General features: G+C 43.2%; 1 protein-coding gene across 1 annotated transcript; it reads left to right on the top strand.

The window, feature by feature from the left end:
• The first annotated feature begins 748 nt into the window (after window positions 1-748).
• Window positions 749-15081, top strand: LOC120054942 (regulator of G-protein signaling 5-like). Its single transcript, XM_039002708.1, has 5 exons — window positions 749-878; window positions 3356-3469; window positions 4765-4826; window positions 12872-13038; window positions 13149-15081. Exons 1-5 carry the CDS (start codon window positions 835-837, stop codon window positions 13308-13310), a joined length of 549 nt encoding a protein of 182 aa, XP_038858636.1. The 5' UTR covers window positions 749-834; the 3' UTR covers window positions 13311-15081.
• The last annotated feature ends 4342 nt before the right edge of the window (window positions 15082-19423 follow it).

The following is a 19423-nucleotide window of genomic DNA, read 5'->3' as shown; positions in this document are numbered from 1 at the left end:
TGTATATATATATATATATATATATATATATATATATATATATATATATATATTTCCTTAAACATCCTGTTTTGTGTGATAATTGTTTTACCAGGTACCACAGGAATGTCTAGCAATGGCATGCCCATCTTTCATCTTTCTGTATTTATAAAGTTTAGATAGAGTACAAAAATACTTTACTAATGATTAGTAAATGGTTTATAAATGTGGGAGTAATTATTAATAAATGGTGAACACAATTTATAAATGCCTTTGTTTATTAAGGACCCTTCAAATAAAGTTTTACTAAAGTAATCTTGATTTGCGTGTTAATAAAAGGAATACTTCGGGATTTTGGCAATGAGTCAGATGAACTCATGGATATACTTTTCATGTCTCTGTGTCCAGTATGAAGGAAGTTAGAGGTAATTTCTCGAGCCAATTCTAATAGAGTTAGCACAATGAATGGAAGTCTATGGGTATCTACTAGCATGGATTTATCTAATAAATTACTTAACAAATTTCTCTTTCACCACCTGATCAGTGGTTGAGTTCAGTGCAACTTTTTTTTCTTTGTAAATGTAAGCATCTGATCCCAGATCTGTGGTTAGGGATTAACCTCTACTTCCAGCCATACCAGTTCTAGCAGACCACTTCTCATGCAGTCGACCCTGACTCCTCTGCCTGCAGTCGTAGACATCCGTTTCATTGGCTAATGCTCTTGTCCCAAAGCCAATAGGCTCTGTATATAAACTCCCCAAGAGTGCTGAAGGACAAAGTCAAAAAGAAAAGGGACTCTGAATCTTACGGTGGTGGACTCACTCAACAAAACATCAAAAAGGAAAACTTTATAAAATGTGTAAAGGATTAGCTGCGTTGCCCCAAACATGTCGGATAAGGTGAGATACCAAAAGCAGTATGCTCTTCTGTTTCTCTGAAAGGGTAATTTCTCCTATTTTTGCCTGAAATAAGCCCAGAGAAATTACATTCAAAACATTTCTGAGTTGATTTCTTAGTCAGAAAATGTTTGATCTATATTCAAAATCTGATTTCTGTATTTATAGTTTTTTTTTTCATTTTGTAAAAATGCTGAGATGTTTTTAGTATGGTTTAAATTATTGAAAGATTCTGTATGGTAATCTAGATTATTGTGAATATCGTTTGCTCTTCATTTTAAGACAAGTGGAAAGTTTAAAGTTTATTTAAATACTTGATCAAACATTTTCAACTGTCCAAAAAGTTACACGTTTCCAGTTGCAGAGATAAAGGTATTGTTTCATGATCTTAATACCTAGCATTTTGCTGACTGTATTCCCATTTGCAGCACCAACTCAGCTGCAGGTCAATTGCGTCCACATGCAAGACAGGAACATTTAGCCAAGCTGAAAAGCATAACAGAGGTTCACTATCTGCTCTTTGTCATCCTCTGGTCATGAATTTATAAAACAGCATAAGCAGCCAAAAGGGAAAGCGGAATCAGTATGATATACTGCACAGCCCTGTTCCTGTTAAATGGGTTGATTAATATAGTATTCATGCATATGATGTTTACTTCTATATTGAGTTATGGATTTCCTGAATCAGACTATTATCTGGAGAAGTATTTTTATGAAATAGTAGGAAGTTCATAAATAACTTATGGCGATAATGCAGGGCTGTTTTTCAAATAGGCATTCCCTGAAAGCCGCTCATCAGTCAAACAATTAGAACAGTTACCAGTTGATCAAAAACCCTAAATTTAAGATACAGTATATTATCCTTTTCATGGGTGATTTCTTTTTTAATTACACATCGTTACTTGGAGATGTCCTAAAAGAAAGTTGCCTAGACCAATGCTACTAACACGTCTAAAAATCGTAACAAATTATTTTCTTCTTCATGTGGGCTATCCTGATTTAAAATGTCAATGCCCTGAACTCCTGGGCAATCTCTTAATTACAGCTCTGGTTAGAATGAATATTCTGTAGAAACCCATGGAAATGTGTGGTCAGTCGTAGTTAGGGTTGAAAATTCCTGGAACTTTCAATAAATTCCTGGGTTTTCCAGAAATTGCAGTTGAAAGATCCCGGAGATAGGAGGGAATAAGCAGGATATCTGGAATCCTCCAACCAGGATTTCTGGAAAACCAGGAAATTGATTTAAAGTCCCTGGAATTTTGCAACCCTACCTGGAATCTATACTCTTAGAAAAATGGTGCTATCTAGAACCTAAAAGGATTCTTTGGCAGTCCTCATAGGAGAGCCCTTTGAAGAACCCTTTTTGGTTCCAGGTAGAACCCTTTCACCAGAGGGTTCTACGTGGAACCCAAAAGAGTTCTCCTTGGAACCAAAAAGGGTTCTATCTGGAACTAAAAAGGGTTCATCCTATGGGGACAGCCAAAGAACCCTTTTGGAACCCTTTTTTCTAAGAGTGTAGATGTAGTTGGGTGTCATCCCCGGTCAGGAACAACAAGGTCTGTCTTGCTAACAAGAGGCTGCACGTGTGTCTGCATGTGTGGCTGTGGTTTTAGTTGAGCCCATCTATTGATCGCTGACTACATGGATCGATGAAAGTAACAAAGAGGAATCAACTACGTGAGGCTCACCACGTCATGAATTATTGATCAGACTTTGTTTTGTTTAGTTGTCTCTGCTGTTTTTCTAACCTGAGTAATGGGAGCAGTAGATAATGATAAAGGTGGGTATTCTATTCAAAGTATTTTTGGTTTACTCACTCAAATGTTCTCTTTGTAAAAAAAAATATTTTGATTATTACCTTTTTGCAAATAGCAAGTAAAATTGTTAGTGTGTTATTGTGTCCAAAAAATATTGTGGACCTCTCTTTAAGTTTGAGATGGCTTAGAAGTGGGTATTTTGATTATTATGATTAATAGTTAACAGAATAAGCTGATTGAAGATTAAAATGAAAGTCATATTATAAAAATGACATAACCTTTTAGCCCTTTTACATGTTATGATTACATTATAGTGTAATCTAACTCCTGACACTGTGCCATTGAAAACAAAGGCTACATCACAGGACCTCTACTAATGGGTCTGATTCATCTGAGGATGTGTTTGTATAATCCTGGGTCTGAAAGGGTAAATTTAAGATCCAAATAAATGAATGTGTAGGCCTAGTTAATGATTAGTCCCTCCTTTTTGAGGTTGGGTACGTATTTTGCACTGTTGCTGATTGCTGTTCAACTTGTATTATATTGAACTTGATTGACTAGTTATAGCTATCTATGTCTCACTTGTTTTTTCTGAATACAATCTGCATTAGCCAAAGTCATTACTAGTGTTGTTATACTGATCTAACTCATGAATGTGTGCCATTTAAAACATTACAGCAACCTCCTAAATGGCCTTATTTCCTCATGACTTTCCTTTCTTAGGGCTAAAGAGATTAAGTCTAAGTTGGGGGTTCTCCTCCAGAAGCCTGAGAATGGCATTGACCTGATAATCCCATACCCAGAGAAACCAGAGAAGAAGCCAGAGAAGCTTCAGAAGTGAGTAGCACAGACAGTCCTCGCACACACAAAGATTAACAGGAACGCATTCTCTCTCGCGTGAGTGCGTGAACACACCTTATCGCTACATGGTCTGTCAGTTACATCCCTGACTCAGATTCAGTCAATTTTCAAGTGATAATTTTACTTCAAGTGCTCCTCAAAGGAGTGAAACGTTTAGGCCTTACTCTACTTCAAACAGTGTCAAATAGACAATTGTAAATTGCTTCCACTGCTTGGCTTTCATCTCCAGATCTGACTTAGAAAGAGAGGGAGAGCTTATCTCCGTGCCTGTGGAATGTCAGTATGCACGTTAGCCTCATAATTGATAGCCGTGCATGGACAGAGACCATTGCATGTACTGTATCAGATGGAGAGTTCAAAGGTTGAGACATCTCCATCCCAGGCACTGAAACTGACAAGACCAAGATAATGGTTGTTTATCACAAAAATGCATATACTGTACTATATGTGTTCAGTCTCTACAGTTTATCATGCACTACCTTCTACAGGGAAATAATCAGTTGTATGTATGATTATAGAAAGTGAGTGTTGAAGGAAGAGGAGAAAGAGAATGCAGGAGAGAGAGAATGAGGGGGAGAGAACATCCTGTGAAGTGTCACAGTAATGTTTACATATTAAATCATCTCCAAATTGACCCTAAATGCATTGCATACTGCGGCTTTGTCTTTCACTTAATTGTGTAACCTCTTACATAATGGATGTTTGCAAGCTATTTCCCCCACTAGCTCAGTAGAACAGCCATCAATAAAGATGAGATGCTGAAGGGCTCTCTCTCTCACTAGTGTGTGTGTGTGTGTGTGTGTGTGTGTGTGTGTGTGTGTGTGTGTGTGTGTGTGTGTGTGTGTGTGTGTGTGTGTGTGTGTGTGTGTGTGTGTGTGTGTGTGTGTGTGTGTGTGTGTGTGTGTGTGTGTGTGTGTTAGGGGGAGGGCAATCGAGAACCTCAATGACCTTACAGGGAGCAGTATGAAGAGGCTGTGAGTGACAAATTTCTGACCCTGGGGATAAAACACTCCGGGTGGGATTCTCTGAATCCAGCTGTTAACATGGCCTTCTGATAATGGGCTGACTTGGTGAAGATGAATAGGCAGGAAATATATTCCAACCAAAGGCTAGTTTTGTTTTGGCCTTCCAGAAGATAAGTTCTTCTCCTTCTTTGGTTAGTAAGGACTGACCGTGCTCATTTGCTTGTCTCATGTTAAATCAAGTTTACGGTGATTGACTAGAATATGTGGGTGTTGTATTGTGTAATATTGTGTTTGTGTGTTGTACAGGCCCATTCCTGAGGAGGCTTCTCAGTGGCGTGAGTCCCTGGACCATGTGCTGACCAACAGCTGTGAGTATGCCCAGATCTACAGGCATGTGCACGCAAGCACACCCACCCACACACAAACACACACACACACAACAAATAAGTCCTTACGAAAAGCCATGAGGTCTTGTGTAAAACTATATGTTTCTTCACCCCATCATATGAAACTTTACGAGTCATGCCAAATACAGAGCAGACAGACTAGTATAGGATTACAGTAACTCTGATGGTATTGATTACAGTAACTCTGATGGTATTCACTCTCGTTATCCAGATCCAGAGAAGTAACATTTCATAATCCATCTGTGGGCATAACATCTATATTGTGTAATAAATGAAACCTGTGTCTAAAATTAAACTGCTGGAAAATATGCCTTCCTCAAAGGCCTGGTCTAAATATTCCAGTGTGGTGCATTCCTCCAGGCTGTGTGTGTGTGTGTGTGTGTGTGTGTGTGTGCGTGTGCGTGCGTGCGTGCGTGCGTGCGTGCGTGCGTGCGTGCGTGCGTGCGTGCGTGCGTATGCCAGGAATCTCTCCTTACTCATAACATACAGTGCATTCTGTAAGTATTCTGACCCATTGACTTTTTCCACATTTCGTTACGTTACAGACTTATTTTAAAATTGATTAAGAAAAAATATTCTCATCAATCTACACACAATACCCCATAATGGCATTGCAAAAACAGGTTTTTAGAATTTTTGGAAAATGTATAAAAAAATAGACCCTTTACTCAGTACTTTGTTGAAGCACCTTTGGCAGCAATTACAGCCTTGGGTCGTCTTGGTTATAACGCTACAAGCAGTGTTTGGGGAGTTTCTCCCATTCTTCTCTGCAGCTCCTCTCAAGCCTTGTCAGGTTGGATGGGAAGCGTCGCTGTACAGCTAATTTCAGGTCTCGATTGGGTTCAAATCCGGGCTCTGGCTGGGCCACTCAAGGACATTCAGGTCACTCCTGCGTTGTCTTGGCAGTGTCTTAGGGTTAGTTGTCCTGTTGTAAGGTGAACCTTCACCCCAGTCTGAGCTCCTGTTTTCATCAAGGATCTCTCTGTACTTCCATCTTTCCCTCGATCCTGAAAAGTCTCCCAGTCCCTGCCACTCAAAAATATCTCCACAGCATGATGTTGCCACCACCATGCTTCACCATAGGGATGGTGCCAGGTATCCTCCAGAAGTGATGCTTGGCATTCAGGCCAAAGAATTCAATATTGGTTTCATCAGACCAGACAATCTTGTTTGACATGGTCTGAGAGTCCTTTAGGTGCCCTTTGGCAAACTCCAAGAGGGATGTCATGTGCCTTTTACTGAGGAGTGGCTTCCGTTTGGCCACTCTACCATAAAGGCCTGATTGGTGGAGTGCTGCAGAGATGGTTGACGTTCTGGAAGTTTCTCCCATCTCCACAGAGGACCTCTGGAGCTCTGTCAGAGTGACCATCGGGTTCTTAGTCACCTCCCTGACCAAGGCCCTTCTCCCCGATTGCTCAGTTTGGCCGGGCGGCCAGCTCTAGGAAGAGGCTTGGTGGTTCCAAACTTCTTCCATTTACAAATTTACGGAGGCCACTGTGCCTTGACACAATCCAGGCTCGGAGCTCTACGGTCACTTCCTTCGACCTCATGGCTTGGTTTTTGCTCTGACATGCACTGTCGACTGTGGGACCTTATATAGACCGGTGTGTGCCTTTCCAAATTATGTCCAATCAATTGCATTTACCACAGGTGGACTCCAATTAAGTTGTAGAAACATCTCAAGGATGATCAATGGAAACAGGATGCACCTGAGCTCAATTTTGAGTCTCATAGCAAAGGATCTGAATGCTTATGTATATAAGATATATACTGTATATATATATTTTTTTTTTATATTAAATTTGTAAAACTTCTAAAAACCTGTTTTCACTTTGTCATTATGGGGTATTGTGTGTAGATTGATGAGGAAAAACATTTATTTAATCAATTTTAGAGTAAGGCTGTAATGTAACAAAATGTGGAAAAAGTCAAAGGGTCTGAATACTTTCCGAATGCACTGTACATGTGTAAATTATATATTAATCTGGGATCAGATATGTACAGTGCTTACGAACATAAGTACATGATTTAGTGGGTTGTAATGGTACCACATGCTTTGATCTTAGTGTATGGTAGTAGCACACACACACACACACACACACACACACACACACACACACACACACACACACACACACACACACACACACACACACACACACACACACACACACACACACACACACACACACACACACACACACACAACCATCAGATTAACCCAGTGGTGCAAATCCTCTGAGCAGCCCCATCAGTCTCCTCTCCAGCAAAACTCATAGCTTGTAGAGTAGCTATGAAGCTATGAGAGGTTAGGGCTGTTATTGTAACATCCCCAGATAGAGCTCAGCTCAAAATTAAAGTGATTAATTACCCGGAACTGGAAACTGCTGTGCTCTGATTATCTAATGAAGAACTTTTGACATTAACATTACAGTTAATATCGATTCCCCCTGAGTTTCCCTCATGGGGTTTAAATAGGTGTTGTTCTATATTTATTCTCAACCAATTTACTCTAAAGTGTTACGTTCCACCAAGACAAACTCAAAATGTCACTCACAACAAAGGGACCTGTAACGTCCTGACCAGAGTTCTTATGTGTTTTGCTTGTTTAGTGTTGGTCAGGACGTGAGCTGGGTGGGAATTCTATGTTGTGTGTCTAGTTCGTCTGTTTCTATGTTCAGCCTGATATGGTTCTCAATCAGAGACAGCTGTCAATTGTTGTCCCTGATTGAGAATCATATATAGGTGGCTTGTTTTGTGTTGGGGATTGTGGGTGGTTATTTCCTGTCTCTGTGTTTGTGTTCTGCACCAGCTAGGACTGTGACGGTATGTTCTTTTGTTATTTTGTATAGTGTATTGTTTTGTGTTGATTAAATTCATTATGGAAAATTACCACGCTGCGTATTGGTCCTCTGATCCTTCTCGCCTCTCCTCGTCTGAGGAGGAGGACGACTTAGACTGCCGTTACAGAACCACCCACCAAACCCGGATCAAGCAGCGTGAGAACGGGCAGCAGCGACAGCAGCAGCGGTACCAGGAGGAATGGTCATGGGAGCAAATATTGAACGGAGGACCCTGGGCTAAGGTTGGAGAATATCGCCGCTCTCGGGAAGAGATGGAGGCAGCTAAAGCCCAGGAGCGGTGGTATGAGGAGGCAGCACGGAAGCGTGGCTGGAAGCCCGTGAAGAAACCCCAAAAATTTATTGGGGGGGGGCTAAAGGGTAGTGTGGCGAAGGTAGGTAGGAAACCTGCGCCCACTTCCCATGCTTACCGTGGAGAGCGGGAGTACGGGCAGACACCGTGTTATGCGGAAGAGCGCACGGTGTCTCCTGTACGGGTGCATAGCCCGGTGCGGGTTATTCCACCTCCCCGCACTGGGCGGGCTAGAGTGAGCATTGAGCCAAGTGCCATGAAGCCGGCTCTACATATCTGGCCTCCAGTACGTCTCCTCGGGCCGGTGTACATGGCACCAGCCTTACGCATGGTGTCCCCGGTTCGCCAACACAGCCCAGTGCGGGTTATTCCACCTCCCCGCACTGGACGGGCTACGGGGAGCATGCAACCAGGTAAGGTTGGGCAGGCTCAGTGCTCAAGGGAGCCAGTACGCCTGCACGGTCCGGTATATCCGGCGCTACCTTCCCGCTCCAGCGCAGTACCACCAGTGCCTACACCACGCACCAGGCTTCCAGTGCGTCTCCAGAGCCCTGTTCCTCCTCCACGCACTCTCCCTGTGGTGCGTGTCTCCAGCCCAGTACCTCCAGTTCCGGCACCACGCACCAAGCCTCCTGTGCGTCTCCAGAGCCCTGTACGCACTGTTCCTTCTCCCCGCACTCGCCCTGAGGTGCGTGCCCTCAGCCCGGTACCACCAGTGCCGGTACCACGCACCAGGCCTATGGTGCGCATCGAGAGTCCAGTGTGCCCTGTTCCTGCTCCCCGCACTAGCCTTGAGGTGCGTGTCTCCAGTCCGGTACCACCAGTTCCGGCACCACGCACCAGGCCTACTGTGCGCCTCAGCAGGTCAGAGTCGGCCGTCTGCCCAACGCCGCCTGCACTGCTCGTCTGTCCAGCGCCGTCTGAGCTGCCTGCCTGCCCAGCGCCGTCTGAACTGCCTGCACTGCTCGTCTGCTCAACGCCGCCTGCACTGCTCGTCTGCTCAACGCCGCCTGCACTGCTCGTCTGTCCAGCGCCGTCTGAGCTGCCTGCCTGCCCAGCGCCGTCTGAACTGCCTGCACTGCTCGTCTGCTCAACGCCGCCTGCACTGCTCGTCTGTCCAGCGCCGTCTGAGCTGCCTGCCTGCCCAGCGCCGTCTGAACTGCCTGCACTGCTCGTCTGCTCAACGCCGCCTGCACTGCTCGTCTGCCCAGCGCCGTCTGAGCTGCCTGCACTGCCTGCCTGCCCAGCGCCGTCTGAGCTGCCTGCCTGCCCAGCACCATCTGAGCCATCCGTCTGCCCAGCGCCGTCTGAGCCATCTGTCTGCCCAGCGCCATCTGAGCCATCCGTCTGCCCAGCGCCGTCTGAGCCATCCGTCTGCCCAGCGCTATCTGAGCCATCCGTCTGTCAGGAGCTGCCAGAGCCGCCAGCCAGTCAGGAGCTGCCAGAGCCGCCAGCCAGTCAGGAGCTGCCAGAGCCGCCAGCCAGTCAGGAGCTGCCAGAGCCGCCAGCCAGTCAGGAGCTGCCAGAGCCGCCAGCCAGTCAGGAGCTGTCAGAGCCGCCAGCCAGTCATGAGCTGCCCTCCAGTCATGAGCTGCCTTCCAGTCATGAGCTGCCTTCCAGTCATGAGCTGCCCTACAGTCATGAGCTGCCCTACAGTCATGAGCTGCCCTACAGTCATGAGCTGCCCTCCAGTCATGAGCTGCCCTCCAGTCATGAGCTGCCCTCCAGTCATGAGCTGCCCTACAGTCATGAGCTGCCCTCCAGTCATGAGCTGCCCTCCAGTCATGAGCTGCCCTCCAGTCATGAGCTGCCACTCAGTCATGAGCTGCCACTCAGTCATGAGCTGCCACTCAGTCATGAGCTGCCACTCAGTCCGGAGCTGCCATTCAGTCCGGAGCTGCCATTCAGTCCGGAGCTGCCATTCAGTCCGGAGCTGCCATTCGTCCTGAGCTGCCTCTCTGTCCGGAGTTGCCCCTCTGTCCTGAGCTACCTCTCTGTCCTGAGCTACCTCTCTGTCCTGAGCTACCTCTCTGTCCTGAGCTACCTCCTAAATCATGTGGGGGCCTTGGGGAGGATTCTTAGGCCAAGGTCGTGGGCGAGGGTCGCCACTCAAAGGACACTAAGGAGGGGGACAAAGACAGTGGTGGAGTGGTGTCCTCGTCCACCGCCGGAGCCGCCACCGCGGACAGATGCCCACCCAGACCCTCCCCTTGAGTTTTAGGGGTGCGTTCGGAGTCCGCACCTCAGGGGGGGGGTACTGTAACGTCCTGACCAGAGTTCTTATGTGTTTTGCTTGTTTAGTGTTGGTCAGGACGTGAGCTGGGTGGGAATTCTATGTTGTGTGTCTAGTTCGTCTGTTTCTATGTTCAGCCTGATATGGTTCTCAATCAGAGACAGCTGTCAATCGTTGTCCCTGATTGAGAATCATATATAGGTGGCTTGTTTTGTGTTGGGGATTGTGGGTGGTTATTTCCTGTCTCTGTGTTTGTGTTCTGCACCAGCTAGGACTGTGACGGTATGTTCTTTTGTTATTTTGTATAGTGTATTGTTTTGTGTTGATTAAATTCATTATGGAAAATTACCACGCTGCGTATTGGTCCTCTGATCCTTCTCGCCTCTCCTCGTCTGAGGAGGAGGACGACTTAGACTGCCGTTACAGGACCTAACAAAATAAATTATTGACAAAGAGAAAGGGATTCAAAAGGGGTTCTGAAAGACACCCATGTGGTGCCCACTGAAGGTTGGCAAAGCCACTAGTAAGGGGTTCTGAAAGACACCCCCCATGGATGCCCACTTGGATTGCCTCCAGAAAGACCAACTGAAAGAAAAACCCACAACAACTTAGGACAGAGAGTGAAAACAATATGGAGCAAAACAAACATGGGAAACACCAAAACTCTGGCTTCTTTCGAACTTAAATAAGGTGAGCTCGAAATCGCATCACAGCTGACATAAAGTGCAGCTCTCCCCAACATCTCTCACGCTCAACTGGAGCACTCGGCCAGCCATCCCTAAATAGCACCTGGGCCAACACAGGTGAAACACCTCCCTACTAACGAGATGGCAACCAGCACAGGTATAACACATACTGACTGGCGAGGTGACACCAAGTCCAACCTCAAAATATAAATGGAAAAACCAAATCCTGTAATTAAAGTAATATTGTAAAATAGGGAACTTTTAGTCGTAGGGGCAGAAATCTTGCAGGAGGCAGGCAAGTTCTGTTGCAGAAGCTATGCTTTTACGTTCAGGTGATGATTGTGGTCTAGACCCACAATCTGAAATATTTACAAAATAATACAATTTACATTTACTGAAATGAAATGAAAAGAAATGCCTTACAGGCAAGCTGTCTATTCCATAAAGACTCAGGTTGGGGTATACCAGGCTTACATAAGCCTCCCCTTACAACTACCAAGATCACTCTGCCAAAGAAGCCAAAACCAGGAATTGAAATTCTCTCTGCCCCTCCCTGGGACATACCACTTTCGAAATGACAATTAAGCCACATACTGTAACTGGTGTTAAATGCAAAAGGCATAGGCCTAGTTCAAAATCCTTAATCACATATTAGTGTTAAGCAAACAATCATAATCAGAACTCGTTCATAAAAATGTATTTCACAATTCACACTCATTCATAATATTTGCGTCCTGCTGGAAGGCCATGAAGGCACCCGCGCACACACATAACTTTTACAAAACAGGTACTCTGGCAAAAGGCAACTAACAACAGGAATGCTGGGAGGCTGTGAAATATCTAGGTAGCTAGCTACCTCCTCATTTGACTCAAGACTAAGCTACTACCTTTCATTCAGGCAACCTAGCTAGCTAGCAACACTTCAAACTCTAGCCCTCTAGGGATATCAGAAAATTTTAGCTAGCTAGCTAGCATTTAGGTTAGCTTAGTTATCTAACTAGCTAGAGTTAGAGAAAAACGTAACCACCAAGTCATGTGAAATGTGTCAAATAATTGATTTCCTCACATCCGCTAGCTAAATTGCTTTCTCAAACAGGTTTCCACTTATTGGTTCCTCAGTTTCCCCGTTGCACCTCTGGCGCCAAAATCGAAATGAACGTTGGAACTTTGAACCAACACCTGAGTGTTCCTTCGTTTGCTAAATTGCATCAATTTTAGTTTGTGACATTGGAGGGTGTGGTTAACAAAACAAATAATTTCCTAATGTTTGTTTTGCAGTTTGAGTTTAAAAAAATAATTTGTTTGTTCTCCAAAACTTCTCTTGAAAATGTTTATGGCCGCCATGCACTTCCTGTACATTTTAATTTAGACATGAAGTGCTTCCTGTGTGGCAATGATACATGCACAGTTTCTTCTCACATTCAATGTGGGAATTCTGCCTGGGACCCACAAGCAACAAATAACCTTTATTTTAAAGTGTACACTAAAGAACATTTGACACAGATGAGGAGCTCCAAGAACTAAACATCAAACAATCACATTTGATGGAAATAAATAAAGTGAAGTGGCTGGATCAGGATGCTGATTATTTATTTATATATAGTCAGGCCCAGTATAATGTTCTCAATTCAGCAGACACTTTTATACAAAATGACTCACAAGCAACACATATTGAGGATTAGCGGGCCATGTAAGAATCCAACCCAAACTCTGCTGTTGTGAACACTGTGCTACTGTACCAACCACATAAGCTATCGGAGCTAGTCCTATCACATCATCTAACAGTTTAAAACAGAGGCACAGTGGCAGTTTGTCTCTGGAATTCAGGTCTCATGGGAGATGTTAGAGGATTGGTGCAATGCTCTCTGTGTGGCAGGAAAATATGGGACTACTTGTTCTCTCTCTCTTTCTCCATCTTTCTCTTCATCTCCAAGGTGGCCTGGCCATGTTTCGTAGCTTCCTGCGCTCTGAATTCAGTGAGGAGAACATTGAGTTCTGGGTGGCCTGCGAGGACTTCAAGAAGACCAAGTCTCCCATGAAGATGGCTGTGAAGGCCAGGAAGATCTATGAGGACTTCATCCAGACCGAGGGACCCAGAGAGGTGACAGAAAATGTGGCCATCAAATCTGTGGTTGTATTTGTTGTGGAAGCCCAGACTTACCTTTGCCTGCCTTTCTGTGTCTCTTTCTCGCTCTCTCTTCCTCCCTCCAGGTGAACATTGATCATTACACCAAGGATGTGACCCTGAGGAACCTGGTTGATCTTTCCCCTGTGACCTTTGACCTTGCCCAAAAGAGAATTTATGCTCTGATGGAGAAGGACTCCTTTGGCCGCTTCCTGAGATCTGAGCAGTACCAGGAGCTGGTCAAATAAGGAGATGATCGCAGAATAAGGGTCAATTCCAAACCAATTGGATGTCATTTGAAGTGGATGGAATTAGGCCTTTTTAAATAATTTGATGCAATTGACACAAGCGAGACTGCAGGTTTGATAACTAAGGGCCATCATAAAGATTGATCTCATTCTAGACCAACTTAAATCTATATTTCAAATGACTTCTATATTTGTCTTATCTACCTGCAGCCAATCAAAATGTCACATGTCAATTCAAAAAGTAAAGAGTGTGGAACATACATTATGACAGTATTTGTTAAATGAGAGACAAACAAACCACCAATCAATTAAACAGTGATTTAAACAAATACATTGGAACATCACAATCTCTTGGGAAGATTTACCAAAGGTCATAAATATTGCAGACAAAATCTCTCGCAATCATTTTGTCCCATAGTCTAAATAAAAAGGAAGATCCTAGACAGACAGATAGACACACCATATTTGTACATCATAGCTTTCCCAGAAAAAAACTGAAGTGGCTTTCAGAGTTTCTGGAGAGAACAATCTGACCTCTGCCTTGAGACTCTTAGTGACACATCCAGTACCCATCAAGTGTTCTAAATGGGGGAGAACGGGTGACGGACTTGGCCACACTAGCGTTCACACAGCCAAGTGATAAACAGTTTAAAAACAACAGACATAGAGAACAAGTGTCTTGAGGAGCTGTGAGTTGGCTCCAATGTGCTCTCAGGCCATCCTTGGGATCAGTGGTAGGCAGTTTGTTCAGTGGTTCACGGGCCACTGCGTTGTAAGTTGCTAAAATGGGAAAACCAAGTAGAGGTGGATCTCAGAAAAGAAAAGAACTCAGTATTTTCTCCAGATAATTATTTTTTACCCATTTGAACTAAGTAGGCATAAATTAATTCCATCTTAGGTCATTTCAGCCATTCATTTCACCTACAGATGGTCATGAAGCAAAGGAGATGAGGAAAGGACACACGCAATACAACAACATTTTAACGTTTAGGGACTTTACTAACCTAACCAAAGAGAAAGATATGCACTCCATTATTGACTAACTAATATTATCCGGTATTTCAATACAGCTTTCAGCATTTCTGTTTGTCACTAACCATTCACTATAATAACTAGCCTTCACACCTTTTATAGTCAGAGAAGTATATGGTTTTGAGGGTGGAGGTCTTTGGTTATGCAAAGGGTCTCTCAGTCCCATGTAGCAGTTTCTATAATGCTCTTCTATGTTTTTATGTATTTAAGAAGTGCAGCTGTCATAGCCATATCATTGAAGTACTATTACACAAATACGCAATACCTTAATAAGTCCTTATTGTTGCCCAATACAGCATAATTTGACTTTCTGCAACACTGCAGGTCAGGAGTTGACAATTGTGGTCATTTTAATTAACTGATTTTCCCATTTATTTTCACTTGAAGCTAAAGTGCCAAAATGTTAGATCACATACTTTGTAATCACTTGACATCATATAGTAATTTAAAGTTTATTAACAATACCAACACAAAAAACATGTTTCTAAAGTGGCATTGATAAGGGTATCCAGTAGCATATATTGGCCAATCTACTGCTATTGCCCAAGATGTCATGCCTTTAGTGAAAACACTTGATGAAAACATCAGTAAGGACTTATGTGGTGCTAAGTTAATATCTGACTCATACAGTCTGTGCATGTATTATTTGTAGTCACCCACATAAAAGGCATCAATACATTAAATTCCTGAAAATGTATTTATTTTTCTTTGTAAATACAGTATCTACCAGTATTTAGTAGTATTTGTGTTGATTAAGTTATTCATGACTACCCCACTGGAATGAATGGGAGTTGTGACCAAGAGAGCACTGGGGTCCAGGAGTATCTAGGAGAGAACTGTCTTTTCATTGTCATAAAAGAGAAAACATCTGACTATCTATTGTCACTCTGTTTTTATTATCCAATATCGGAGGATTTTTTTCCCTTTTTGTGATCACAAGTTTATCATTAACTGAAAACATCTCTCGACATAGTACCCAAGAGAAGGCATACTCAAGGATTACACAAGCATATTTGTATCTTATAAACACCAAGTGTTTCATTATAAGTAATTATGTGTCTTTGTGTGATGACATAAGGGATATTTTTTACACAGATACATACATATACAAAAGGAATAAAAAAAAAAATAATAACCATTTAAAACCTTGAGCATGATAAAGCTCATTGAAAATTAACACCCACTAGGAAATTTTCCAACAACAAAACACGCAGCTTTTTGAGGCTGAGTTAGCTAACGTTTTTACTCTTGACTTGTCTTTTTCCCAGACGGCGAGTGAGGGTGTTTTTCTTCTTCAGAACAAAGTGCGTCAGTCGGACCCCGGAGGAGTGCATCGTTCGCCGGCGAGCGAATGAAAATGTCAGAGTAGCGAGGGGAAACAGAAAGGAAGCAGATGCACTCTGGGAGATACAGCCAACACAAACAGTGTCAAGTCCTAACATGTACACACTCCTTATTACGGTCACAGTTCCTAGAATCACAGAAGGGTTGTGATTGCTGCTTGGGGGCATCGGTGAACCTGATAAACATCTCATTTGGTTTCTCTCTTCTCTTTTACATGTATTCACTTCTCACACAGTAGCATGTCATATGTGTTGACATCTACCCAAAGCTGTGTCATTGGAAAAGATCAAGAATATCAGTCAGACATTTTAGTAGATCTTTATAATATACCTTTCATGAGCAAACCAACCCATTGTTTATAAGGAGTGTAAATACTATTAAAAGCCAGACCAGACAACATTACTTTATAATGTTAAGAAATAGCTGACATCTCTTTATACTGGCTGGCCAAGCAACACCACTACCATTCCATGAACCATGCAGGCCACTAGTCATATGTCCAAATATATACCCAGAGAGTACACACAATGCTAGCCCGGAGATGACAACCCACACACTGTGTAGATGGGCAGATAGCACCTCAATGCTTCTTATATTGTTATACCATGCAACATGAAGAGATTGTGGATTACAAAGAGGGCTAGGATTACCGAAACATCAAGCCTGCTCTTATAAGTTATGTGTTTACAAACAGAAGAAAAAGAGTTTCACCTTCTCTCCTCATTTGAACTTTTCAACTGCTCCTAGTCTGTTATTCTCTAGAATCAAAAGCTGTCTCATCCTACAGCATACAGTGAAGAAGCTTCTCAGCTGAATTTACTCATCTGTCAAGGAACATCGCCATTAAGACTTGGGTAGAAAACTAAACTGTGCTTCCTAGGGTCTCTAAGTTTAGATCCCACTGATGGATGGTGACCATAAACCTCCATATAATGTTAACACTTTATTTGGATAGTCCATCTGTCGATGCTCTATAGACTATCTACAGACTATCAGTAACATTTCAACTAACTTTCTACTAACCCTAGCCCTAAACTTAACCCTAACCGTAACCTTAGCAAGCAGTTGCTTATCAACAGATAGTTGGTTGATAGTATGACCATCTGTAAAGCATCTACAGATGAACTATTCAAATAAAGTGTGACCAATATGATTGATGTTTACAATAGCTTTCTGAGAGCATTGTGAGCTTCTTACTCACTTGGCTCCACTTTAAAGACTGAAATGTTCTGTCCCTTTCACTGACATAGTCTGTAACATATGCAGGCACACACACAGACACACACACACTGAGGTCATTCATACCCGGTAACTCTGTGGCAATAACTCCAGGACTTTCTCATGAATGCTCTGAAAATAGTTTTGGTTTAAACACTGATGGTAAAAAAGAAAAAAATTATAGACTGAACAAACCGCACACTTGAACTTCATTCTTATTCATTCAGATCCATAATTGCAAATGCCACGGGTGAAGGAGCCGAGGGGGGCGGGGGGACATGTCCCTGCCCCAATTTTAGAAGCAGGTAAAATTGTCCCCCCCACCCCAATTATTTTTAAATATAAATTTTAAAAAGCAGTCGGGTCTAAACTTACTGTTGTGCATTAGAAAAGTCGAAAATATAAGGTGCAATTTTAAATGTTGGTTGAATGGACCGGAAAAGACTGGAATGTTCTGTCCCTTTCACTGACATACTCTCCTAGAGCAAGGCTCCAGAGCTGCAGGCCCCCAGAACTCCAGAGATGCAGAGCTGCAGCCTGGAGGACTCAGTGTGATGACATTACTAACACCAGGCCCTCTCTGTTACTCTGTAAAGACCAGACATGCATGGCTTCTGTCCTGCCTGCAGCTACAGAGACACAGAGAGGAGAGGAAACAGAGGGAGAGAAAACAGAGAGAGAGAACAGAGAGAGAGGAAGAGAGAACCAAGGGAGAGAAAGAGAAAGAGAGAATAGAGGGAGAGAGAGATAGAGAGAGAGAAAATGGGGGAAAAGTCTGCTGTAATGATATGCTGCGGTTGGGAAGGATAATGTAGTTTTGTTAACAAATTGGCAGCCAATTTGTAACTTATTTGGAAAGTCATTACTTTATTACATTGCTCAATATTTTCTTAACATTTTTCATAATTAGTTAAAGCAATGAAATTGTATCCACTCTTGTCCGACTTCAGCTGCATATTTTCTGCCATTTTCTTGAAATCTGAAAACGTTGTGAAGCCACGCCCATTTTCGGAAGAATTGTATTATGGGCCCTAAATGCACGGAAATAGTGTACACTGCTTGTATACTTCGTATTTTGGCGATTTTGGTATGACATACGGGAACTTTTGGCATACTAACAATATCCATACTATGACCAATAGCATACTACATACTAAATTTACATCACAAATAGTACGGTTAGTGCAGTTAGTATGAGTATTCAAACACAGCTCACATGGCTTTCTCAGATATCTCAATTCTTATTAGCCAATACCCATCACGTGATCAGGTCCTTCTCACAGGCATTTCAGCTAAGAAGTAGGCTACAAGTGAATGATGACAGACACATCGTGGACGCAACTGCACGTGTCCCTTTTATCGAATTCCGAGGCGCATATTGAAGAATTTAGAACTGTCCACATTTAGCCTACTTTTTATCAGCCAACAGGATGTGTAGGCCTAACAAAGAGCAAAAGCACTAACCTATGTCAATCTACTATCCCCCATCAATAAATATTCCAAATATACTCTGGGACAGTTGTGGGATGCGATAGATCCCAAATAAATACAACCACTCACGTAAAAAAGGCATGCGTTGTTTCTTGCCTTACTGCACAAGCTTGGCATCATTCACAAGTGATAATACATTATTCACAAGTGATAACTAACATTGTCACCCATCAGAATATTCTTAACTTAATATTGTCTTTAAAAAATATATATATTACCTCTTTTTCTCCGCAATTGGTAGTTACAGTCTTGTCCCATCACTGCAACTCCCGTACGGACTCGGGAGAGGCAAAAGTCGAGAGCCATGAGTCCTCCCAAACACGACCCAGCCAAGCCAGACTGCTTCTTGACAATCCTGCTCACTTAACCGGAAGCCAGCCGCACCATTGTGTCGGAGGAAACGTCGTTCAACTGGCGACCGTGTCAGCGAGCTTGCGCCCGACCCGCCACAGGAGTCGCTAGAGTGCGATGGGACAAGGACATCCCAGCAAGCCAAACCCTCCCCTAACCCGGACGATGCTAGACCAATTGTGCACCGCCTCAAGGGTCTCCAGGTCGCGGCCGGCGGCAACACAGCCCGGGATCGAACCCGGATCTGTTGTGATGCCTCTAGCACTGCGATGCAGTGCCTTAGACCGCTGCATCAGTCTGGAGGCCCAATTTCATGTTGTCTTTACAGATGCTAAATAATATACGTGTGAAATTAGTTTTGATTTAGAATGGACAATTATAAAGCACCCGTCTCGGAACAGGGGCATGGGGGAAAAAAATACAGCACGTCATCTATGTACTTACAGTGCATTCGGAAAGTATTCAGACCCCATGACCTTTTCCACATTTTGTTACGTTAAAGCCTTATTTTTAAAAAAAATGTTTTTTTTAAGTCCCACATCAATCTACATACAATACCCGATAATGACGAAGCGAAATATTCAGATCATTTGCTATGAGACTCAAAATTGAGCTCAGATGTATCTTGTTTCCATTGATCATCCTTGAGATGTTTCTTGATCGGAGCCCACCTGTGG

This window comes from Salvelinus namaycush, chromosome 10 (genome assembly GCF_016432855.1).
Source record: "Salvelinus namaycush isolate Seneca chromosome 10, SaNama_1.0, whole genome shotgun sequence".
Classification (NCBI taxonomy): Eukaryota; Metazoa; Chordata; class Actinopteri; order Salmoniformes; family Salmonidae; genus Salvelinus; species Salvelinus namaycush.
The sequence above is the reverse complement of the archived record's forward strand: the minus strand, read 5'-3'. Positions and strand labels throughout refer to the sequence as shown.